Consider the following 25,071-nt stretch of genomic DNA (forward strand, 5'->3'; position numbering starts at 1 on the left):
TATGGCTTTTTTTTCCCAGATGAGTGGAATTCGTGACCTGATACCAGGTTCAGTGATTGATGCCACATTGTTTGATCCTTGTGGCTATTCAATGAATGGAATGAAAGTGGATGTAAGTATGTGCCCTGTGTTAGAAAATGTCTGATTCTCTTTATCTCTTGTTTCCTTTCTTCTCTCTCATCACCCCAACAAAAAACACCTGGCTTCGTTGTTGTCTTTCAAAATTCCCAGTCACCAGTGCAGTTGTGTACCCATTTTATTGGCAGGTGTGTGAGGTGACAAGTTGTTTCTAAGGTGTACCTTTTTGTGCCTTTAGGATTAACAGCTTAAAGAATGAGAATGCCATGATATTTTCCCAAAAAAAAGCTAAATTCACCAAAAGTAATGAAATTGTGGCTCATATCCATTGTGATATAGACATCCTGCATTGAAAGGCAGTTACTCCATAAGTTAGCCAATTACCCCAGACATCAAACAAATTATGTAGTCAGATTGCAGGGAAGCTGAAAGGAAACAAAAACAGTTCTTTTTCTCTTTCATGGTCACCTCGTAATTTCTCTCATTTCCACATTCCCATCTATTTGCCCCCTGTCAGTTGGATTTACCCCACATTCCCATCTATTTGCCCCCTGTCAGTTGGATTTACCTATTACCTGTCAGTTTGTGCTTCTCCCTTCCCCCTACCCTTTGACTTCTGTCCTCTTCCTTTCCAGTACTGATGAAGGGTTTTGGCCCAAAATAGTAACTCTTTTTCTCTTCATAAATGCTAGGACCAACTGAGTCCCTTCAGCATTTTTTGTGTGCTGCACGTTGTGAGGTTAAGTGTAATGTATCTCCTGTTCCTTTCTGCAGTTGATCTGAATTGTGATTACTGACAGGTAATATCTGAATTGCAGATCAACTGACTCTCCTTGGTAGGTGTTTGTGCTGACCTGCCAAAAACCAATGAAGATCTTGTAAGATTTGTAGTTTGTTCTAAGAGCTCTCCTTCCCTTAAAACTGATTACAAGACCTGGCCATTGAGCTCTTTTTCTTTCAATATGAGTGCACTTCAGTGTCAGTCCTGGGGCCTATTACCAAAATGCAACAGTCCTTAATGTTATCAAGCTCCTTCAAACAATTCTCACAGGTTTTAAACACAATTCTTAACATGGTATCTAATGAAATGTGCAAAATAAAAAATTGAAATATGCATGTTGGGTAGCAACTGAAAAAGCAAACCTTTGTTAAATGGTAATATATTGTTTTGAGACATTTGAAGGAATTACAGTCCAGTTCTATAAAATTAGCATTTTAAAGCTAGAATCATTGAGCAGTAAATACTGCTTAGTAACCCTTTTAAAATTCAATTACACTTAATGTGGCCAAACACAATTCTGGGGTATGTTCAGTTTTTAAATGTTAAGTTCTCCACCTAGTTGTTTCTGCCGGTTGTTTGATAAGACTGCTGATGCCATGTGCTATAGAATTTGCTAAATTGACAGTTTCCCTTGCAGGGCGGGTGCTTCCAACAATTTTCCTTGCCTTAGAAAATTTGCATCCTTTTTACACTTCAGCTCTCATTCATTTTCTCTTCTCCAGAGAGAACTCAGTTCAAGCCATCTTGTCCTGATTAGTTGCCATTTCCTTGGAAATGCAATCGACACATTTCTTGTTATAATAACAAATTTTAAATCATCCCATGCATGATTTTTTTCCTTGCTGTTTGGATGACAAGAATGTAGGTTTTGAGTCTTGGACAAATGTCTAGGAAGGTTTCAAACTTGAATTCTAAAAGTAAAGCAAGAAATGTTTGGGTTTGGCCACTTAGTGAAACCTCAAACAAACCCGAAACAAAATCTGTTGCATCATCTTCTGCAGCAAGTATGTACCAGATCAGATTTAGTGATCTCAATATATTGATGATTGGAAAATATTTTGGAATCCACTAAATATTTTTTAAAAGTTTATAATTGACATTATGTTTCTTTTTAATAGGGAACTTACTGGACAATTCACATTACCCCAGAGCAAGACTTTTCCTATGTTAGTTTTGAGACTAACCTGGCCCAGACTTCCTATGATGACTTAATCAATAAAATTGTTGATATCTTTAAGCCAGGGAAATTTGTTACGACCCTTTTTGTTAACCAGGTAAGATTCCACGTCTTTCTGCAAAACCAAAGTTGTTAACGATAGGTTGAGCACGGATGGAATAAAGGTAGGGATTGGAGTGAGAGGGATCATGAAATCTTGCCTGTGCAGTTTGAGAGTTGAAATTCATTCATTTTTTAAAATCTTGGGAAACAAAATTGGTACAAGTAAAACCGAATGGAAATTACTGTTTGACGAAGGAAACATGCCATCCTTATCAGCTTGGCCTACCTTTTACTCTCCTTTGTGATTTAGTAGCCACTGTATTGAAATGCTATGAGAATGCAGAAATGGGCATAAAATTTAGGTTGTGCATCAATATCCACAAAGTTATGGCTTGCCAGCAATTTTAACAAATGGTCTTTTGTACACCTCAGGTTTTGCAGGAATGTAGATATGGAAGATTGCAGGAAACTATTCCCAATATCAAAGATAGTAAAACTAGGGGACATAATTTTAGGGTGAGGAGTAAGGGATCTTGAGTGACCTTTTTAGGCTGTAAAATACAGGGGGAGAATTGAGCCATTTGCCCTGTTAATTTTTTGCTTTGCTATTTGATCAGGGCTGATTTATTTTCCCCATCAACCCTGTTCTTCCTTCTCCCCATAACCTTTGCCCTCATTAACCGATCTCCCCACTATGCCAAATAACTTGGCTGCCGCAGCTGTTCATGGCAATGAATTCCAGATTTACCACCACCTGGCAAAAGAAATTCCTCTGCAACTCCGGTCTGACACACACTATCTTTTGGATACATTCACTCTATCCAGGCCTCTCAATATTCAGTAGATTTCAATATAATCTCCTTTTATTATTCTAAATTCCAATAAGTACAGGCCCAGAGCTATCATACACTCCTCTTACATTAATTCCATGATCATTCCCTTAAACCTCCTCAATACTCCAAATGTGGTCTGACCAATGCCTTATAAAGTTTCAGCATCTTGTATTCTTTTCCTTTCGAAATAAATGCTAATATTGCATTTGCCTTTCTTACCACCCACTCAATCTGCAGGCTAATCTTTAGGGAATCTTGCACAAGGACTCCCAACTCTCTTTGTACCTCTGAGTTATGAATTTGGTCACTGTTTAGAAAATAGTTTGTGCCTTTATTCTTTCTACAAAAGTGCATGACCATACACTTCCCTACACTGTTTTCCATCTCCCACTTTCCCACTCTGAATAGTCCAAGTCCTCCTGCCCCTCCAGCTTTCTTCCGGACAGTGGTGAGTATCTGCAAAATGCTGCTAGAGAAGGTGATAGAAGGAGAAACATGGTCTGTATTTTAGTAGTCAACTGAAAAGTCTGTCAATTTCTATTCATAGATGTTGCCTGACATTCTGTTCCTCCAGCAATTTTGTTTGTTGCATCAGAACTAGACTCTTTAAAGACAAATGGGGAAAACTGCGTATTTTGGACCCATGCTCTGGAAGAATTAGAAATGATCTCAATGAAATGAGCAAAATTCCAATAGGACTTGTCAGCATAGATGTTTTGCCCTGGCTGCAATATCTAGAATCGTGATCACAATCCTCAGGTGTTAGCTTAAAAAAAAACTTTCTTTTAGCAGTGAAATTTTATAATTTTCTATCCAGAGGCTGGGAAAGTACATTGTTCTTTTCTAGCTGCTTTAAAGGACAAACTATTAATTACATAAATTGTGCAACCAGAAGGACTGAGGTAGTGTTCATGGGCCATTCAAAAGTCTGATCATGGAGGAGAAGCAGTTTCAGAATCATTCAGTATGCGCTTTCAGGCTCCTGTACCTCTTCCCTGATGATAACGGGGGCTTGTTCCTGATGGTGATGCCAGTGTTTTGAGATGCTGCCTCTGTGTGCTTAATTGTGTGGAGGGTTGTTCCTGTGAGGGACTTAGCTGAGTCTATAAACCCTCTGCAGCCTCTTGCAAGTCTCTGGATTGGAGCTTCCATACTAGGTGGTTAGGCAAACAGAATGGTCTCCACTCTAAATCTATAGAATTTTTAAATATTTTTGATGATAGACATAACTCCTCAAACTCCTGAAGAAGTAGAGCCACTAACATGCCTTTTGTGATTGCATCAATGTCTTGGATCCAAGATAGATCCTCTGAGATGTTCACACCTAGGAATTTGAAGCTGCTCATGCTTCAGTGATGGCTTGTGTTCTCCTGACTTCTGAAGTCTATAATTATTTCCTTAGTCTTGCTGATGTTGTGCCTGAAGTAGTTGTTGTGACTCCACTAATCTCTTCGATCATCGCCGTGAGATTCTGCCAACAACATTTGGAGTAGGGTTGGTGTGTAATGAATGGGGGGCTTTGTGATCAACAGTAATCAGTAACTTGATTTGCTGAAGAATCTGATCCTTCTATGGCTCTGAGGCTGATGGCCTTGCTCTGTTATTTCTTATGGTATGCAGGTCTTAAAGGTTTCTTAATTCTTTATTGATGCTGGTCAACTTCTATCCTTTGGGATTCTTACTCAGCATTTAATAGAACAATGTTCTGTGTGGGTAAATAATAAACTCAAACATTTTCTTTTAGTGCATAATAATTCTCTCTTCTCCACAGAACTCCAAATGTCGCAGTTCATTTTCTTCTCCCCAGAAGATTGAAGGGTTCAAGCGCCTTGATCGCCAGTTTGCCCAGTTCAATGATTACAACTTTGTCTTTACTAGTTATGTCAAGCATTGTCAACGACAGCAGAGTTGAATAGCAAAGATGAAAAAACGTAAGAAGAAAATGTGCAAAGAAACTTGTGGGAGTTCTCTAGTTCAGGGTAGCAAGGGCCAAACTTCACACTGCCACTGTTCTAACAATTTTGTAGGCCCAATATGTAATCTTAGAATTGTGTCAAGTTTGAAATGTAACAGTTATTGTAACAAAATTGATATCTTGCATGAATGCTCTTTTCTCTGTTTAGGTTTGCTAAGCCATTCTTGCTGTGGTATTGAAGTGCATGTAGAACAGTTCAGTGCTTATTGGTTACAGTTATATAACAATTGCAAACTTAGAAATGTGTGGGGTGTAGGTTTTCTACAAGTGACGCCAAAACTTCTCCACAGACAAGGTTTTCGTCCTCATTAGATGTGATCCCTGGCATGCTTAGCAATTTGTTCAGTTTCCTTTCACTCCAATTTTCTTAAATCTGTTTCTAGCTGTTGATCAATTTTCTATGCATGCTCTACACTGGGATGTTTTCACAAATTGGATTAAGTTGTAATTTATGGTAGATTTTTGCTATTGGTGCTTATTTGATTTTATCATTTTATCTGGGTAAGATTGATTTAAGCTGAAAATTTGCTGCACACTGTTTTTAATCACCTGTTTAATTGACTGAAAAGATGCTGAACATGTTATTTTAAGCATGTCAGGGATCACCTCCAACTATCTTTTGTGAGCTCCTTAATTAAACAGATATTGTATAACTTGTAATAATACTTGTAACATTTTATAAATTTTTGATTAAGCCCATTATTAATTAGGAAAATAATCCAAGAACTCCTTGTTTTTTTTTTCTTTACCACTTGGTACAACTTTTTTTATTTTAAAATTGTATTCAGTTAATATGAACATGAGTACCAAAAATGTGCCCAAAAGGCATGATCAGATAATATCTGCTTACAATGGTTTTGGCTGATTGCTACTGATCTGCTTTGGGCCAACTTCTTTTAGCTCAAATTTGTTTGGAACTTGAGTATATGATGTGGCATTTGTCTCTTAAATATGAGCTATGTAATTTTGGTTTGCTTGCTGTTTATAAATCATTATAAACTAATTTTTTCAAAAATCTGGTTGTTAGTTAAATGCTGTGATGACAACACTTCAAAGGGTGAGGTTTCAGTTTTATTAAAACTAGCTTTACAATGGTTTGGTTTGGCATAGAAAAATGATCCATAAAGATGGTGAGCTCTCATGTGGACCAATCATTTTTGTGAAATTGAAAAGAATATTCAACCTTAATTGTGAGCACATCCTCAAGCCTTAAGTTATCAAACCATTTGATTCCATTTATGAGCTGCTGTATACATTGCAGTGTTTGGCGAACTTTACCACTTGTTTTGGGAAAAAAAATAGTTGTCTAACAGTTGCCAGTACACTGAAAGATGAATATATTTACTTGTTGCTACTTTACCTCGTACCTGTTGAGGGGAAATTTTGGCGCCATTAAAATTTTAATGCCATGTTTAAATATTTAATTCAAGTTCTGAAATCTTTCAACTGTACTACAAGAAGCATCAATAAATTTTAAGATTTATGAGATCTACTAATTTCATTTGGGTATGCTTGAGTTTTTAACCTACTGTTTCTCTTCTGTCTGACTGTACCATAGAAATCTCCACATTAGCCTTTCATCCATGCGGAAATTGTGAAATTAAAGCTGAAATATGAGAAATGGGTGAGCAGAAGAGGAAAAACCCCAGATTGCTCAACCTATTATAAGATGTGCTTCCACATTTTTTAAAAATGAGATGACAAGAACTGAACATAATATTCCAAGTATAGTCTAATCAGGGTTTTATGGAGCTCCAACATTACCTCAGAGCTCTTGAACTCAATCCTCAGACATAATATCAGAGAAGAGGGGTGAAGATGTCCTAAATGCTGGGGAGGCTGGTGCCAATGATGGAGCTGGCTGAGTTTGCAAAACTGCAGCTTTCTGTAATCCTGTGCAGTAACCCCTGAATACCAGAAGGTGATGCAACCAGTTACAATTCTCTACATTCTACAGCTGTAGAAATTAATGAGTCTTTGGTGACATAGCAAGTCTCCTCAAGCTAATGAAGTGTAGCCACTGTGGTGTCTTCATAATTGCACTAATATGTTGGACCTAGGAGAGATCTTCAGAAATACTGACACCCAGGAAATGTTCAAATGTTATAATATCTGCTTAATTGCTTGTTGGGGACTGGTGTGTGTTCCTGTGAATTCCCCATCACTGAAGTCCACTATCAGTTCTTGGTCTTAATGATGTGCAAGACTGTTGTAACTCAACACAGCCAGCTGATCTATCATTCCTGTACACCATCTGATGGTACAACAGTTGTCATTGATAAATTTGCCAGTGATGTTTGAGCTAAGCTGAGCCACATGGTAGTGGGTGGTGAGAGAACCGAGCAGTGAGCTAAACCAGCATCCTTAAAGAAAAACAGTGTTCACTGTCAGCAAGGAGATGTTATTTCTAATCTGCACTAACTGCTTTCCCAAAGAGGAAGTAAAGGATCCAGTTGCAGAGGTGTAGATTTTGAAGGGTGAAGGAGCCATAGTTAACAAGAGGTAAAGAAATTCAAGCCAAGAAAAAGCCAACTTGGGGTTCAGGAAGCAAGGATCAGACAGGGCTCTTGAAAATTATCTCGTAGCCAGGAAGAAGCTTAAGAATGGAATTGGGAGACCGAGAAGTGGAAATGAGAAGGCCTTGGCATGCAGGATTAAGGAAAATCCCAAAGCATTTTACATGTGCGTGAATGGAATGAGCAGAGAGAAGGCGAGACTGATCAGGGATAAAGGATGGAGAATGTAGGGAGGTCCGTTAATGAACACAGCATTCATCAGTGAGAGGAACCTTGATGTATGTGAGGACAGCGTGGTACAAGCTAAAAACTGGATCATGTTGATGTCAAGGAAAAAAGATACGCTGCAATTCTTGAAAAACATTAGAATAGATACGTCCTGTGGACTGGAGGGAGGGGATATGAATTGAGGGAAGATCCTTCGGCACTATTGGTAATGACATTGCATGGTTAAGAGTAATTTCAAAAGATCGGAGGGTGGTATATGTTATTCCCTTGTGGCGAAAAATAATAACAATAATGATGGGAATTACAGGCCAGCTTCACAGTTGTAGAAAGACCACGGGAGAAAATTCACTTTCAATGAGATCGTAGCTCGTACGGACCCAGAGGCAGGACAGTACCATTGCCTGTCTTGAGCCGCCAAGGCGATGTGCAATCCAATTCAGGACCTGGCGCTGACAGCCTCATCAAGCGACAGAACCTCCTTGAACAGGTGGGACGTTTGCAAAGGCCTGGCTCGACTGCCGGTCGACAGCGTCCAGCGCCTCTCGCTCATGACCATTCCTGTTCGCCTCCTCGATAAAATTTGTCAGATTGCTTTCTCACCGCAGCATCTAGTGCCGGCGGTTTGGCAAGTTTGTAAGTTCCCTTCCGAAGTAAGGGAAGAAAAGGAACTGTGAGCCGATCGACCGGCGGTCTTGCCAAAGCTGAGGTGGTCTTGAATACCTAGGCTGGAGCGGGTGCGATCTCTTCACTGGTAGGCAGAAGGTAGAGTAAACGCGAAGAAAGGGGAAGCAGAGATGCGGCGGCCGTCAGGACCAGCGCAGTGGCGGCCTGGGCAGCGAGAGGTCTGTGTCTGTGGGGTGGGGGGGGACTGGGAGTGAGGTAGGAGCACTGATTGTGGGGTGGCTAGTGATGTGAGCAGGAAGCAGCGGAGTGGCCAGTCACTGGTGAGGAGGACGGGTGAGAGCGGAGAGGTGAAAATGGGAGGGGAGAGTGTAGGATGTGAGTGAAGGGGCGAAGGCAGAGGAGTGTAAGAAAGGAGGAGCAGCGTGGGAGCAAGCTGAGAGTGGCTGCATGCCGCTTAAGTGCGGAGAGGAGCGGTGCACTGGTGCCTACGGCCATACTAGCCTGAAAACGCCCGATCTCGTCTGATCTCGGAAGCTGCTCAGGCCTGGTTAGTACTTGGATGGGAGACCGCCTGGGAATACCAGGTGCCGTAGGCTTTTGATCGTTTGCCCAATCGTCCCACCAGGAGGTACTGTCTTTTTCATTTTTTCTCTCTCCCTCTCACTCATACACTCTGCGCTCTCCGTTTGCCACTCAGCCTGCAAACGCAAGCACTCTGCTGTCAAGGCACAAGAATCTGCTTTTGCTCGGCTGCCGGCTGCGCTTAGCAGCATGCTTCATCACCTGGCCTTGACAGCCGCGCTTCGGCAGTGTGCTTCTGCCGGCTCTCACTCTCAGACAGGCAGGCAGGCAAGCAGATGCAAGGGCACAAGCTTGCTTGCGCTGTGTCCTGCGCTTGCGTACAGCGCCCATTCTCAGCTTCGGCTCTGCCTTTGCCACCTGAGCCGCCATCACCAAAGGCGGCAGCTGCTTCCCGCGACCAAGGTGGTGGATTCGATCGCCATACTGGGTCTGAGCATGACTCTGTAGAAGTTGCGTCCTTTGGTCTCGCTACTTTTGGCGCAGTTGCACCTCTCTGGCAGGCTAATGTAGGACGGGGTGGCGGTGCTGGCCGGCAGCCGGTTGTGCTGACAGATTGCTCCAGCAGAGGAGCAGGCCCTTCGGCCCATCTCTTCCGTGCGCAGCTGTTATTCTCTGCGCTCTGCAGGAGCATGAGACATCGGAGTGAATGAATGACGCTCATTTACACCCACCATTCGACGAATCGCTATCCAAATGAGATCGAAGCTCGTACAGATGTAGAGGCAGCAAAGTACCGTTGCCTGTCTTGTGCCGCCAAGGCAATGTGCAATCCAATTCAGGACCTAGCGCTGAATGCCTCATCAAGCGATAGAACCTCCTTGATAATGTGGGACCTTTCAAAAGGCCTGGCTCGACTGCCGGTCGACAGCGTCCAGCGCCTCTCGCTCATGACCATTGCTGTTCGCGTCCTCGATAAAATTTGTCAGATCGGTTTCTCACCGCAGCATCTAGTGCCGGCGGAGCCGGCTGGCCCTGTGCGGCACAAGCTGCTCTCAAGAGCATGTCATGGCTGAGTCGGACCAGCCGGTTCATGTGCAGGCCGCCGGACTGGCAATAGGTAGCCGCGCCCCACCCAGGCGAGGACGGTTAGCTCAGTTGGTCAGAGCGTGGTGCTAATAACGCCAAGATCGTGGGTTCGATCCCCATACTGTCCACGCATTCCCTTCAGCCGGCCTGGGGTCTGTGCATAACTCTGTAGAAGCTGCTTCCGTCGTCCACTATCCTTTGGTCCAGCCACTTTTGGCGCAGTTGCACTTCTCTGGCAGGGGTGGCTGTGCTCGCCGGCAGGCAGTTGCGCTGACAGTGTGAGCAGGCCCCTCGGCCCATCTAGTCCGTGCGCAGCTGTTATTCTCTCCGCCCTGCAGGAGCATGAGACATGGGACTGAATGAATGAGGCACTTTTGCACCCACCTTCAGACGGTTAATTATCCCACCCTCTCTATTTGAAGCCGTTGCTGATCAAGAACCCATCAACGTTCGCCTGAAACGTACCCACCGACATTGTATCGCTAGGCGTCCGTGGCAAACAATTTCACATATCCACCAGCCTCCCTTAACGAACTACTCCTCAACTTTGTTCCAAAGAGACGTCTGACTGAGGCTGTGGCCTCAGCTGCTGCACATGACTGCCGTAGGAAACATCCTCAGCACATCCCTCCTATCTCGGCCTTTCAATATTTGATAGATTTCAATCAGATCGAATCTCGTACAGACGCAGAGCCGCGAAACTGCCAATGCCTGTCTTGTGCCGCCAAGGCGATGTGAAATCCAATTTAGGACCTGGCGCTGAATGCCTCATAAAGCGAAGGAACCTCCTTGAATAGGTGGGACTTTTGCAAAGGCCTGGCTTGACTGCCGGTCGGCAGCGTCCAGCGCCTCTCGCTCATGACCATTCCTGTTCGCCTCCTCGATTAAATTTGTCAGATCGATTTCTCACCGCAGCATCTAGTGCCGGCGGTCTGACAAGTTTCTGAGATCCCTTCCGAAGTAAGGGGAGAAAAGGAGCTGTGATCCCATCGGCCGGCGGGCTTGCCTAAGCTGAGGTGGTCTTAAATAGCTAGGCTGGAGCGGGTGCGATCTCTTCACTGGTAGGCAGAAGGTAGAGTAAACGCGAAGAAAGGGGAAGCAGAGATGCGGCAGCCGTCAGGACCAGCGCAGTGGCGGCCTGGGCAGCGAGAGGTCTGTGTCTGTGGGGTGGGGCGGGGGGGCTGGGAGTGGGGTAGGAGCACTGATTGTGAGGTGGCTAGTGATGTGAGCAGCAAGCAGCGGAGTGGCCAGTGGATGGTGAGGAGGACGGGTGAGAGAGGAGAGGTGAAAATGGGAGGGGAGAGTGTAGGATGTGAGTGAAGGGGCGAAGGCAGAGGAGTGTAAGAAAGGAGGAGCAGCGTGGGAGCAAGCTGAGAGTGGCTGCATGCCGCTTAAGTGCGGAGAGGAGCGGTGCACTGGTGCCTACGGCCATACTAGCCTGAAAACGCCCGATCTCGTCTGATCTCGGAAGCTAAGCAGGCTCAGGCCTGGTTAGTACTTGGATGGGAGACCGCCTGGGAATACCAGGTGCCGTAGGCTTTTGATCCTTTGCCCAATTGCCCCACCAGGAGGTACTGTCTTTTTCTTTTTTCTCTCTCTCCATCTCACTCATACACGCTGCGCTCTCCGTTTGCCACTCAGCCTGCAAACGCAAGCACTCTGCTGTCAAGGCAAAAGAATCTGCTTTTGCTGGGCTGCCGGCTGCGCTGAGCAGCATGCTTCATCAACTGGCCCTGACAGCCGCGCTTCGGCAGTGTGCTTCTGCCGGCTCTCACTCTCAGACAGGCAGGCAGGCAAGCAGATGCAAGGGCACAAGCTTGCTTGCGCTGTGTCCTGCGCTTGCGTACCGCGCCCATTCTCAGCTTCGGCTCTGCCTTTGCCACCTGAGCCGCCATCACCAAAGGCGGCAGCTGCTTCCCGCGACCAAGGTGGTGGATTCGATCGCCATATTGGGTCTGAGCATGACTCTGCAGAAGTTGCGTCCTTTGGTCTCGCTACTTTTGGCGCAGTTGCACCTCTCTGGCAGGCTAATGTAGGACAGGGGTGGCGGTGCTGGCCGGCAGCCAGTTGTGCTGACAGATTGCTCCAGCAGAGGAGCAGGCCCTTCGGCCCATCTCTTCCGTGCGCAGCTGTTATTCTCTGCGCTCTGCAGGAGCATGAGACATCGGAGTGAATGAATGACGCTCATTTACACCCACCATTCGACGAATCGCTATCCAAATGAGATCGAAGCTCGTACAGATGTAGAGGCAGCAAAGTACCGTTGCCTGTCTTGTGCCGCCAAGGCAATGTGCAATCCAATTCAGGACCTAGCGCTGAATGCCTCATCAAGCGATAGAACCTCCTTGATAATGTGGGACCTTTGCAAAGGCCTGCCTCGACTGCCGGTCGACAGCGTCCAGCGCCTCTCGGTCATGACCATTGCTGTTCGCGTCCTCGATAAAATTTGTCAGATCGGTTTCTCACCGCAGCATCTAGTGCCGGCGGTCTGACAAGTTTCTGAGATCCCTTCCGAAGTAATGGGAGAAAAGGAGCTGTGATCCCATCGGCCGGCGGGCTTGCCTAAACTGAGGTGGTCTTAAATAGCTAGGCTGGAGCGGGTGCGATCTCTTCACTGGTAGGCAGAAGGTAGAGTAAAAGCGAAGAAAGAGGAAACAGAGCTGCGGCGGCCGTCAGGGCCAGCGCAGTGGGGGCCAGGGCAGCGAGTGGTCTCTGCCTGTGGGGGGGGGGTGCGGTAGGAGCACTGATTGTGGGCTGGCTAGTGATGTGAGCAGCAAGCAGCGGAGTGGCCAGTGAATGGTGAGGAGGACGGGTGAGAGAGGAGAGGTGAAAATGGGAGGGGAGAGTGTAGGGTGTGAGTGAAGGGGCGAAGGCAGAGGAGTGTAAGAAAGGAGGAGCAGCGTGGGAGCAAGCTGAGAGTGGCTGTATGCCGCTTAAGTGCGGAGAGGTGCGGTGCACTGGTGCCTACGGCCATACTAGCCTGAAAACGCCCGATCTCGTCTGATCTCGGAAGCTAAGCAGGCTCAGGCCTGGTTAGTACTTGGATGGGAGACCGCCTGGGAATACCAGGTGCCGTAGGCTTTTGCTCCTCTGCCCAACTGCCCGAGCAGGAGGTGCTGTCTTTTTCATTTTTTCTCTCTCCCTCTCACTCATACACTCTGCGCTCTCCGTTTGCCACTCAGCCTGCAAACGCAAGCACTCTGCTGTCAAGGCACAAGAATCTGCTTTTGCTCGGCTGCCGGCTGCGCTTAGCAGCATGCTTCATCTCCTGGCCCTGACAGCCGCGCTTCGGCAGCGAGCTGCTGCCGGCGCTCACTCTCAGCCAGTCAGGCAGCCAGACGCAAGGGCACCCAAGCTTGCTTGCGCTGTGTCCTGCGCTTGCGTACAGCGCCCATTCTCAGCTTCGGCTCTGCCTTTGCCACCTGAGCAGGCATCACCAAAGGCGGCAGCTGCTTCCCGCGGCTAAACCGGCTGGCCCTGTGCGGCACAAGCTGCTCTCAAGAGCTTGTCATGGCTGAGTCGGACCAGCCGGTTCATCTGCAGGCCGCCGGACTGGCAATAGGTAGCCGCGCCCCACCCAGGCGAGGACGGTTAGCTCAGTTGGTCAGAGCGTGGTGCTAATAACGCCAAGGTCGTGGGTTCGATCCCCATACTGTCCACGCATTCCCTTCAGCCGGCCTGGGGTCTGTGCATAACTCTGTAGAAGCTGCTTCCGTCGTCCACTATCCTTTGGTCCAGCCACTTTTGGCGCAGTTGCACTTCTCTGGCAGGGGTGGCTGTGCTCGCCGGCAGGCAGTTGCGCTGACAGTGTGAGCAGGCCCCTCGGCCCATCTGGTCCGTGCGCAGCTGTTATTCTCTCCGCCCTGCAGGAGCATGAGACATGGGACTGAATGAATGAGGCACTTTTGCACCCACCTTCAGACGGTTAATTATCCCACCCTCTCTATTTGAAGCCGTTGCTGATCAAGAACCCATCAACGTTCGCCTGAAACGTACCCACCGACATTGTATCGCTAGGCGTCCGTGGCAAACAATTTCACATATCCACCAGCCTCCCTTAACGAACTACTCCTCAACTTTGTTCCAAAGAGACGTCTGACTGAGGCTGTGGCCTCAGCTGCTGCACATGACTGCCGTAGGAAACATCCTCAGCACATCCCTCCTATCTCGGCCTTTCAATATTTGATAGATTTCAATCAGATCGAATCTCGTACAGACGCAGAGCCGCGAAACTGCCAATGCCTGTCTTGTGCCGCCAAGGCGATGTGAAATCCAATTTAGGACCTGGCGCTGAATGCCTCATAAAGCGAAGGAACCTCCTTGAATAGGTGGGACTTTTGCAAAGGCCTGGCTTGACTGCCGGTCGGCAGCGTCCAGCGCCTCTCGCTCATGACCATTCCTGTTCGCCTCCTCGATTAAATTTGTCAGATCGATTTCTCACCGCAGCATCTCGTGCCGGCGGTCTGACAAGTTTCTGAGATCCCTTCCGAAGTAAGGGGAGAAAAGGAGCTGTGATCCCATCGGCCGGCGGGCTTGCCTAAGCTGAGGTGGTCTTAAATAGCTAGGCTGGAGCGGGTGCGATCTCTTCACTGGTAGGCAGAAGGTAGAGTAAACGCGAAGAAAGGGGAAGCAGAGATGCGGCAGCCGTCAGGACCAGCGCAGTGGCGGCCTGGGCAGCGAGAGGTCTGTGTCTGTTGGGGGTGGGGGGGGGGGTGCGGTAGGAGCACTGATTGTGTGGTGGCTAGTGATGTGAGCAGCAAGCAGCGGAGTGGCCAGTGGATGGTGAGGAGGACGGGTGAGAGAGGAGAGGTGAAAATGGGAGGGGAGAGTGTAGGATGTGAGTGAAGGGGCGAAGGCAGAGGAGTGTAAGAAAGGAGGAGCAGCGTGGGAGCAAGCTGAGAGTGGCTGCATGCCGCTTAAGTGCGGAGAGGAGCGGTGCACTGGTGCCTACGGCCATACTAGCCTGAAAACGCCCGATCTCGTCTGATCTCGGAAGCTAAGCAGGCTCAGGCCTGGTTAGTACTTGGATGGGAGACCGCCTGGGAATACCAGGTGCCGTAGGCTTTTGATCCTTTGCCCAATTGCCCCACCAGGAGGTACTGTCTTTTTCTTTTTTCTCTCTCTCCATCTCACTCATACACGCTGCGCTCTCCGTTTGCCACTCAGCCTGCAAACGCAAGCACTCTGCTGTCAAGGCAAAAGAATCTGCTTTTGCTGGGCTGCCGGCTGCGCTGAGCAGCATGCTTCATCAACTGGCCCTGACAGCCGCGCTTCGGCAGTGTGCTTCTGCCGGCTCTCACTCTCAGACAGGCAGGCAGGCAAGCAGATGCAAGGGCACAAGCTTGCTTGCGCTGTGTCCTGCGCTTGCGTACCGCGCCCATTCTCAGCTTCGGCTCTGCCTTTGCCACCTGAGCCGCCATCACCAAAGGCGGCAGCTGCTTCCCGCGACCAAGGTGGTGGATTCGATCGCCATATTGGGTCTGAGCATGACTCTGCAGAAGTTGCGTCCTTTGGTCTCGCTACTTTTGGCGCAGTTGCACCTCTCTGGCAGGCTAATGTAGGACAGGGGTGGCGGTGCTGGCCGGCAGCCAGTTGTGCTGACAGATTGCTCCAGCAGAGGAGCAGGCCCTTCGGCCCATCTCTTCCGTGCGCAGCTGTTATTCTCTGCGCTCTGCAGGAGCATGAGACATCGGAGTGAATGAATGACGCTCATTTACACCCACCATTCGACGAATCGCTATCCAAATGAGATCGAAGCTCGTACAGATGTAGAGGCAGGAAAGTACCGTTGCCTGTCTTGGGCCGCCAAGGCAATGTGCAATCCAATTCAGGACCTAGCGCTGAATGCCTCATCAAGCGATAGAACCTCCTTGATAATGTGGGACCTTTGCAAAGGCCTGCCTCGACTGCCGGTCGACAGCGTCCAGCGCCTCTCGGTCATGACCATTGCTGTTCGCGTCCTCGATAAAATTTGTCAGATCGGTTTCTCACCGCAGCATCTAGTGCCGGCGGTCTGACAAGTTTCTGAGATCCCTTCCGAAGTAATGGGAGAAAAGGAGCTGTGATCCCATCGGCCGGCGGGCTTGCCTAAGCTGAGGTGGTCTTAAATAGCTAGGCTGGAGCGGGTGCGATCTCTTCACTGGTAGGCAGAAGGTAGAGTAAAAGCGAAGAAAGAGGAAACAGAGCTGCGGCGCCCGTCAGGGCCAGCGCAGTGGGGCCCTGGGCAGCGAGTGGTCTCTGTCTGTGGGGGGGGGGGTGCGGTAGGAGCACTGATTGTGAGGTGGCTAGTGATGTGAGCAGCAAGCAGCGGAGTGGAGGTGCCGTAGGCTTTTGCTCCTCTGCCCAACTGCCCCAGCAGGAGGTGCTGTCTTTTTCATTTTTTCTCTCTCCCTCTCACTCATACACTCTGCGCTCTCCGTTTGCCACTCAGCCTGCAAACGCAAGCACTCTGCTGTCAAGGCACAAGAATCTGCTTTTGCTCGGCTGCCGGCTGCGCTTAGCAGCATGCTTCATCACCTGGCCCTGACAGCCGCGCTTCGGCAGCGAGCTGCTGCCGGCGCTCACTCTCAGCCAGTCAGGCAGCCAGACGCAAGGGCACCCAAGCTTGCTTGCGCTGTGTCCAACGCTTGCGTACAGCGCCCATTCTCAGCTTCGGCTCTGCCTTTGCCACCTGAGCAGGCATCACCAAAGGCGGCAGCTGCTTCCCGCGGCTAAGCCGGCTGGCCCTGTGCGGCACAAGCTGCTCTCAAGAGCTTGTCATGGCTGAGTCGGACCAGCCGGTTCATCTGCAGGCCGCCGGACTGGCAATAGGTAGCCGCGCCCCACCCAGGCGAGGACGGTTAGCTCAGTTGGTCAGAGCGTGGTGCTAATAACGCCAAGGTCGTGGGTTCGATCCCCATACTGTCCACGCATTCCCTTCAGCCGGCCTGGGGTCTGTGCATAACTCTGTAGAAGCTGCTTCCGTCGTCCACTATCCTTTGGTCCAGCCACTTTTGGCGCAGTTGCACTTCTCTGGCAGGGGTGGCTGTGCTCGCCGGCAGGCAGTTGCGCTGACAGTGTGAGCAGGCCCCTCGGCCCATCTAGTCCGTGCGCAGCTGTTATTCTCTCCGCCCTGCAGGAGCATGAGACATGGGACTGAATGAATGAGGCACTTTTGCACCCACCTTGAGACGGTTAATTATCCCACCCTCTCTATTTGAAGCCGTTGCTGATCAAGAACCCATCAACGTTCGCCTGAAACGTACCCACCGACATTGTATCGCTAGGCGTCCGTGGCAAACAATTTCACATATCCACCAGCCTCCCTTAACGAACTACTCCTCAACTTTGTTCCAAAGAGACGTCTGACTGAGGCTGTGGCCTCAGCTGCTGCACATGACTGCCGTAGGAAACATCCTCAGCACATCCCTCCTATCTCGGCCTTTCAATATTTGATAGATTTCAATCAGATCGAATCTCGTACAGACGCAGAGCCGCGAAACTGCCAATGCCTGTCTTGTGCCGCCAAGGCGATGTGAAATCCAATTTAGGACCTGGCGCTGAATGCCTCATAAAGCGAAGGAACCTCCTTGAATAGGTGGGACTTTTGCAAAGGCCTGGCTTGACTGCCGGTCGGCAGCGTCCAGCGCCTCTCGCTCATGACCATTCCTGTTCGCCTCCTCGATTAAATTTGTCAGATCGATTTCTCACCGCAGCATCTCGTGCCGGCGGTCTGACAAGTTTCTGAGATCCCTTCCGAAGTAAGGGGAGAAAAGGAGCTGTGATCCCATCGGCCGGCGGGCTTGCCTAAGCTGAGGTGGTCTTAAATAGCTAGGCTGGAGCGGGTGCGATCTCTTCACTGGTAGGCAGAAGGTAGAGTAAACGCGAAGAAAGGGGAAGCAGAGATGCGGCAGCCGTCAGGACCAGCGCAGTGGCGGCCTGGGCAGCGAGAGGTCTGTGTCTGTTGGGGGTGGGGGGGGGGTGCGGTAGGAGCACTGATTGTGTGGTGGCTAGTGATGTGAGCAGCAAGCAGCGGAGTGGCCAGTGGATGGTGAGGAGGACGGGTGAGAGAGGAGAGGTGAAAATGGGAGGGGAGAGTGTAGGATGTGAGTGAAGGGGCGAAGGCAGAGGAGTGTAAGAAAGGAGGAGCAGCGTGGGAGCAAGCTGAGAGTGGCTGCATGCCGCTTAAGTGCGGAGAGGAGCGGTGCACTGGTGCCTACGGCCATACTAGCCTGAAAACGCCCGATCTCGTCTGATCTCGGAAGCTAAGCAGGCTCAGGCCTGGTTAGTACTTGGATGGGAGACCGCCTGGGAATACCAGGTGCCGTAGGCTTTTGATCCTTTGCCCAATTGCCCCACCAGGAGGTACTGTCTTTTTCTTTTTTCTCTCTCTCCATCTCACTCATACACGCTGCGCTCTCCGTTTGCCACTCAGCCTGCAAACGCAAGCACTCTGCTGTCAAGGCAAAAGAATCTGCTTTTGCTGGGCTGCCGGCTGCGCTGAGCAGCATGCTTCATCAACTGGCCCTGACAGCCGCGCTTCGGCAGTGTGCTTCTGCCGGCTCTCACTCTCAGACAGGCAGGCAGGCAAGCAGATGCAAGGGCACAAGCTTGCTTGCGCTGTGTCCTGCGCTTGCGTACCGCGCCCATTCTCAGCTTCGGCTCTGCCTTTGCCACCTGAGCCGCCATCACCAAAGGCGGCAGCTGCTTCCCGCGACCAAGGTGGTGGATTCGATCGCCATATTGGGTCTGAGCATGACTCTGCAGAAGTTGCGTCCTTTGGTCTCGCTACTTTTGGCGCAGTTGCACCTCTCTGGCAGGCTAATGTAGGACAGGGGTGGCGGTGCTGGCCGGCAGCCAGTTGTGCTGACAGATTGCTCCAGCAGAGGAGCAGGCCCTTCGGCCCATCTCTTCCGTGCGCAGCTGTTATTCTCTGCGCTCTGCAGGAGCATGAGACATCGGAGTGAATGAATGACGCTCATTTACACCCACCATTCGACGAATCGCTATCCAAATGAGATCGAAGCTCGTACAGATGTAGAGGCAGGAAAGTACCGTTGCCTGTCTTGTGCCGCCAAGGCAATGTGCAATCCAATTCAGGACCTAGCGCTGAATGCCTCATCAAGCGATAGAACCTCCTTGATAATGTGGGACCTTTGCAAAGGCCTGCCTCGACTGCCGGTCGACAGCGTCCAGCGCCTCTCGGTCATGACCATTGCTGTTCGCGTCCTCGATAAAATTTGTCAGATCGGTTTCTCACCGCAGCATCTAGTGCCGGCGGTCTGACAAGTTTCTGAGATCCCTTCCGAAGTAATGGGAGAAAAGGAGCTGTGATCCCATCGGCCGGCGGGCTTGCCTAAACTGAGGTGGTCTTAAATAGCTAGGCTGGAGCGGGTGCGATCTCTTCACTGGTAGGCAGAAGGTAGAGTAAAAGCGAAGAAAGAGGAAACAGAGCTGCGGCGGCCGTCAGGGCCAGCGCAGTGGGGGCCAGGGCAGCGAGTGGTCTCTGCCTGTGGGGGGGGGGGTGCGGTAGGAGCACTGATTGTGGGCTGGCTAGTGATGTGAGCAGCAAGCAGCGGAGTGGCCAGTGAATGGTGAGGAGGACGGGTGAGAGAGGAGAGGTGAAAATGGGAGGGGAGAGTGTAGGGTGTGAGTGCAGGGGCGAAGGCAGAGGAGTGTAAGAAAGGAGGAGCAGCGTGGGAGCAAGCTGAGAGTGGCTGTATGCCGCTTAAGTGCGGAGAGGTGCGGTGCACTGGTGCCTACGGCCATACTAGCCTGAAAACGCCCGATCTCGTCTGATCTCGGAAGCTAAGCAGGCTCAGGCCTGGTTAGTACTTGGATGGGAGACCGCCTGGGAATACCAGGTGCCGTAGGCTTTTGCTCCTCTGCCCAACTGCCCCAGCAGGAGGTGCTGTCTTTTTCATTTTTTCTCTCTCCCTCTCACTCATACACTCTGCACTCTCCGTTTGCCACTCAGCCTGCAAACGCAAGCACTCTGCTGTCAAGGCACAAGAATCTGCTTTTGCTCGGCTGCCGGCTGCGCTTAGCAGCATGCTTCATCTCCTGGCCCTGACAGCCGCGCTTCGGCAGCGAGCTGCTGCCGGCGCTCACTCTCAGCCAGTCAGGCAGCCAGACGCAAGGGCACCCAAGCTTGCTTGCGCTGTGTCCTGCGCTTGCGTACAGCGCCCATTCTCAGCTTCGGCTCTGCCTTTGCCACCTGAGCAGGCATCACCAAAGGCGGCAGCTGCTTCCCGCGGCTAAACCGGCTGGCCCTGTGCGGCACAAGCTGCTCTCAAGAGCTTGTCATGGCTGAGTCGGACCAGCCGGTTCATCTGCAGGCCGCCGGACTGGCAATAGGTAGCCGCGCCCCACCCAGGCGAGGACGGTTAGCTCAGTTGGTCAGAGCGTGGTGCTAATAACGCCAAGGTCGTGGGTTCGATCCCCATACTGTCCACGCATTCCCTTCAGCCGGCCTGGGGTCTGTGCATAACTCTGTAGAAGCTGCTTCCGTCGTCCACTATCCTTTGGTCCAGCCACTTTTGGCGCAGTTGCACTTCTCTGGCAGGGGTGGCTGTGCTCGCCGGCAGGCAGTTGCGCTGACAGTGTGAGCAGGCCCCTCGGCCCATCTGGTCCGTGCGCAGCTGTTATTCTCTCCGCCCTGCAGGAGCATGAGACATGGGACTGAATGAATGAGGCACTTTTGCACCCACCTTCAGACGGTTAATTATCCCACCCTCTCTATTTGAAGCCGTTGCTGATCAAGAACCCATCAACGTTCGCCTGAAACGTACCCACCGACATTGTATCGCTAGGCGTCCGTGGCAAACAATTTCACATATCCACCAGCCTCCCTTAACGAACTACTCCTCAACTTTGTTCCAAAGAGACGTCTGACTGAGGCTGTGGCCTCAGCTGCTGCACATGACTGCCGTAGGAAACATCCTCAGCACATCCCTCCTATCTCGGCCTTTCAATATTTGATAGATTTCAATCAGATCGAATCTCGTACAGACGCAGAGCCGCGAAACTGCCAATGCCTGTCTTGTGCCGCCAAGGCGATGTGAAATCCAATTTAGGACCTGGCGCTGAATGCCTCATAAAGCGAAGGAACCTCCTTGAATAGGTGGGACTTTTGCAAAGGCCTGGCTTGACTGCCGGTCGGCAGCGTCCAGCGCCTCTCGCTCATGACCATTCCTGTTCGCCTCCTCGATTAAATTTGTCAGATCGATTTCTCACCGCAGCATCTCGTGCCGGCGGTCTGACAAGTTTCTGAGATCCCTTCCGAAGTAAGGGGAGAAAAGGAGCTGTGATCCCATCGGCCGGCGGGCTTGCCTAAGCTGAGGTGGTCTTAAATAGCTAGGCTGGAGCGGGTGCGATCTCTTCACTGGTAGGCAGAAGGTAGAGTAAACGCGAAGAAAGGGGAAGCAGAGATGCGGCAGCCGTCAGGACCAGCGCAGTGGCGGCCTGAGCAGCGAGAGGTCTGTGTCTGTTGGGGGTGGGGGGGGGGGTGCGGTAGGAGCACTGATTGTGTGGTGGCTAGTGATGTGAGCAGCAAGCAGCGGAGTGGCCAGTGGATGGTGAGGAGGACGGGTGAGAGAGGAGAGGTGAAAATGGGAGGGGAGAGTGTAGGATGTGAGTGAAGGGGCGAAGGCAGAGGAGTGTAAGAAAGGAGGAGCAGCGTGGGAGCAAGCTGAGAGTGGCTGCATGCCGCTTAAGTGCGGAGAGGAGCGGTGCACTGGTGCCTACGGCCATACTAGCCTGAAAACGCCCGATCTCGTCTGATCTCGGAAGCTAAGCAGGCTCAGGCCTGGTTAGTACTTGGATGGGAGACCGCCTGGGAATACCAGGTGCCGTAGGCTTTTGATCCTTTGCCCAATTGCCCCACCAGGAGGTACTGTCTTTTTCTTTTTTCTCTCTCTCCATCTCACTCATACACGCTGCGCTCTCCGTTTGCCACTCAGCCTGCAAACGCAAGCACTCTGCTGTCAAGGCAAAAGAATCTGCTTTTGCTGGGCTGCCGGCTGCGCTGAGCAGCATGCTTCATCAACTGGCCCTGACAGCCGCGCTTCGGCAGTGTGCTTCTGCCGGCTCTCACTCTCAGACAGGCAGGCAGGCAAGCAGATGCAAGGGCACAAGCTTGCTTGCGCTGTGTCCTGCGCTTGCGTACAGCACCCATTCTCAGCTTCGGCTCTGCCTTTGCCACCTGAGCCGCCATCACCAAAGGCGGCAGCTGCTTCCCGCGACCAAGGTGGTGGATTCGATCGCCATACTGGGTCTGAGCATGACTCTGTAGAAGTTGCGTCCTTTGGTCTCGCTACTTTTGGCGCAGTTGCACCTCTCTGGCAGGCTAATGTAGGACAGGGGTGGCGGTGCTGGCCGGCAGCCAGTTGTGCTGACAGATTGCTCCAGCAGAGGAGCAGGCCCTTCGGCCCATCTCTTCCGTGCGCAGCTGTTATTCTCTGCGCTCTGCAGGAGCATGAGACATCGGAGTGAATGAATGACGCTCATTTACACCCACCATTCGACGAATCGCTATCCAAATGAGATCGAAGCTCGTACAGATGTAGAGGCAGGAAAGTACCGTTGCCTGTCTTGTGCCGCCAAGGCAATGTGCAATCCAATTCAGGACCTAGCGCTGAATGCCTCATCAAGCGATAGAACCTCCTTGATAATGTGGGACCTTTGCAAAGGCCTGGCTCGACTGCCGGTCGACAGCGTCCAGCGCCTCTCGCTCATGACCATTGCTGTTCGCGTCCTCGATAAAATTTGTCAGATCGGTTTCTCAGCGCAGCATCTAGTGCCGGCGGTCTGACAAGTTTCTGAGATCCCTTCCGAAGTAAGGGGAGAAAAGGAGCTGTGATCCCATCGGCCGGCGGGCTTGCCTAAGCTGAGGTGGTCTTAAATAGCTAGGCTGGAGCGGGTGCGATCTCTTCACTGGTAGGCAGAAGGTAGAGTAAAAGCGAAGAAAGAGGAAACAGAGCTGCGGCGCCCGTCAGGGCCAGCGCAGTGGGGCCCTGGGCAGCGAGTGGTCTCTGTCTGTGGGGGGGGGGGGTGCGGTAGGAGCACTGATTGTGAGGTGGCTAGTGATGTGAGCAGCAAGCAGCGGAGTGGAGGTGCCGTAGGCTTTTGCTCCTCTGCCCAACTGCCCCAGCAGGAGGTGCTGTCTTTTTCATTTTTTCTCTCTCCCTCTCACTCATACACTCTGCGCTCTCCGTTTGCCACTCAGCCTGCAAACGCAAGCACTCTGCTGTCAAGGCACAAGAATCTGCTTTTGCTCGGCTGCCGGCTGCGCTTAGCAGCATGCTTCATCACCTGGCCCTGACAGCCGCGCTTCGGCAGCGAGCTGCTGCCGGCGCTCACTCTCAGCCAGTCAGGCAGCCAGACGCAAGGGCACCCAAGCTTGCTTGCGCTGTGTCCAACGCTTGCGTACAGCGCCCATTCTCAGCTTCGGCTCTGCCTTTGCCACCTGAGCAGGCATCACCAAAGGCGGCAGCTGCTTCCCGCGGCTAAGCCGGCTGGCCCTGTGCGGCACAAGCTGCTCTCAAGAGCTTGTCATGGCTGAGTCGGACCAGCCGGTTCATCTGCAGGCCGCCGGACTGGCAATAGGTAGCCGCGCCCCACCCAGGCGAGGACGGTTAGCTCAGTTGGTCAGAGCGTGGTGCTAATAACGCCAAGGTCGTGGGTTCGATCCCCATACTGTCCACGCATTCCCTTCAGCCGGCCTGGGGTCTGTGCATAACTCTGTAGAAGCTGCTTCCGTCGTCCACTATCCTTTGGTCCAGCCACTTTTGGCGCAGTTGCACTTCTCTGGCAGGGGTGGCTGTGCTCGCCGGCAGGCAGTTGCGCTGACAGTGTGAGCAGGCCCCTCGGCCCATCTAGTCCGTGCGCAGCTGTTATGCTCTCCGCCCTGCAGGAGCATGAGACATGGGACTGAATGAATGAGGCACTTTTGCACCCACCTTGAGACGGTTAATTATCCCACCCTCTCTATTTGAAGCCGTTGCTGATCAAGAACCCATCAACGTTCGCCTGAAACGTACCCACCGACATTGTATCGCTAGGCGTCCGTGGCAAACAATTTCACATATCCACCAGCCTCCCTTAACGAACTACTCCTCAACTTTGTTCCAAAGAGACGTCTGACTGAGGCTGTGGCCTCAGCTGCTGCACATGACTGCCGTAGGAAACATCCTCAGCACATCCCTCCTATCTCGGCCTTTCAATATTTGATAGATTTCAATCAGATCGAATCTCGTACAGACGCAGAGCCGCGAAACTGCCAATGCCTGTCTTGTGCCGCCAAGGCGATGTGAAATCCAATTTAGGACCTGGCGCTGAATGCCTCATAAAGCGAAGGAACCTCCTTGAATAGGTGGGACTTTTGCAAAGGCCTGGCTTGACTGCCGGTCGGCAGCGTCCAGCGCCTCTCGCTCATGACCATTCCTGTTCGCCTCCTCGATTAAATTTGTCAGATCGATTTCTCACCGCAGCATCTCGTGCCGGCGGTCTGACAAGTTTCTGAGATCCCTTCCGAAGTAAGGGGAGAAAAGGAGCTGTGATCCCATCGGCCGGCGGGCTTGCCTAAGCTGAGGTGGTCTTAAATAGCTAGGCTGGAGCGGGTGCGATCTCTTCACTGGTAGGCAGAAGGTAGAGTAAACGCGAAGAAAGGGGAAGCAGAGATGCGGCAGCCGTCAGGACCAGCGCAGTGGCGGCCTGGGCAGCGAGAGGTCTGTGTCTGTTGGGGGTGGGGGGGGGTGCGGTAGGAGCACTGATTGTGTGGTGGCTAGTGATGTGAGCAGCAAGCAGCGGAGTGGCCAGTGGATGGTGAGGAGGACGGGTGAGAGAGGAGAGGTGAAAATGGGAGGGGAGAGTGTAGGATGTGAGTGAAGGGGCGAAGGCAGAGGAGTGTAAGAAAGGAGGAGCAGCGTGGGAGCAAGCTGAGAGTGGCTGCATGCCGCTTAAGTGCGGAGAGGAGCGGTGCACTGGTGCCTACGGCCATACTAGCCTGAAAACGCCCGATCTCGTCTGATCTCGGAAGCTAAGCAGGCTCAGGCCTGGTTAGTACTTGGATGGGAGACCGCCTGGGAATACCAGGTGCCGTAGGCTTTTGATCCTTTGCCCAATTGCCCCACCAGGAGGTACTGTCTTTTTCTTTTTTCTCTCTCTCCATCTCACTCATACACGCTGCGCTCTCCGTTTGCCACTCAGCCTGCAAACGCAAGCACTCTGCT

General features: G+C 51.1%; 1 protein-coding gene, 7 non-coding genes and 1 pseudogene across 10 annotated transcripts in view; all 9 read left to right on the top strand.

The window, feature by feature from the left end:
• Positions 1–6,382, top strand: part of amd1 (adenosylmethionine decarboxylase 1) — a 29,385-nt gene extending 23,003 nt beyond the window's left edge. For all 3 annotated transcript variants that reach the window (XM_072246553.1, XM_072246559.1, XM_072246570.1), the window contains 3 exons: positions 20–112; positions 1,978–2,133; positions 4,683–6,382. In XM_072246553.1, the coding sequence (XP_072102654.1) occupies positions 20–112; positions 1,978–2,133; positions 4,683–4,823 (390 nt within the window). In that variant the 3' untranslated portion in view covers positions 4,824–6,382. The remainder of the gene's footprint in view (positions 1–19; positions 113–1,977; positions 2,134–4,682) is intronic.
• A 2,355-nt stretch (positions 6,383–8,737) lies between these two features.
• On the top strand, positions 8,738–8,850 carry LOC140194312 (5S ribosomal RNA; annotated as a pseudogene).
• Positions 8,851–11,282: 2,432 nt separating this feature from the next.
• LOC140194193 (5S ribosomal RNA) lies at positions 11,283–11,401 on the top strand. The gene has a single exon (XR_011885047.1). It is a non-coding gene; the product is annotated as a 5S ribosomal RNA (ribosomal RNA).
• Positions 11,402–12,824: 1,423 nt separating this feature from the next.
• Positions 12,825–12,943, top strand: LOC140194307 (5S ribosomal RNA). The gene has a single exon (XR_011885158.1). It is a non-coding gene; the product is annotated as a 5S ribosomal RNA (ribosomal RNA).
• Positions 12,944–14,807: 1,864 nt separating this feature from the next.
• LOC140194358 (5S ribosomal RNA) lies at positions 14,808–14,926 on the top strand. The gene has a single exon (XR_011885205.1). It is a non-coding gene; the product is annotated as a 5S ribosomal RNA (ribosomal RNA).
• A 3,128-nt stretch (positions 14,927–18,054) lies between these two features.
• On the top strand, positions 18,055–18,173 carry LOC140194370 (5S ribosomal RNA). The gene has a single exon (XR_011885216.1). It is a non-coding gene; the product is annotated as a 5S ribosomal RNA (ribosomal RNA).
• A 1,424-nt stretch (positions 18,174–19,597) lies between these two features.
• On the top strand, positions 19,598–19,716 carry LOC140194381 (5S ribosomal RNA). Its single transcript, XR_011885227.1, has one exon. It is a non-coding gene; the product is annotated as a 5S ribosomal RNA (ribosomal RNA).
• Positions 19,717–21,580: 1,864 nt separating this feature from the next.
• LOC140194200 (5S ribosomal RNA) lies at positions 21,581–21,699 on the top strand. Its single transcript, XR_011885053.1, has one exon. It is a non-coding gene; the product is annotated as a 5S ribosomal RNA (ribosomal RNA).
• A 3,128-nt stretch (positions 21,700–24,827) lies between these two features.
• LOC140194211 (5S ribosomal RNA) lies at positions 24,828–24,946 on the top strand. Its single transcript, XR_011885064.1, has one exon. It is a non-coding gene; the product is annotated as a 5S ribosomal RNA (ribosomal RNA).
• The last annotated feature ends 125 nt before the right edge of the window (positions 24,947–25,071 follow it).

This window comes from Mobula birostris, chromosome 2, assembly GCF_030028105.1.
Source record: "Mobula birostris isolate sMobBir1 chromosome 2, sMobBir1.hap1, whole genome shotgun sequence".
In the NCBI taxonomy this organism is placed as follows: Eukaryota; Metazoa; Chordata; class Chondrichthyes; order Myliobatiformes; family Myliobatidae; genus Mobula; species Mobula birostris.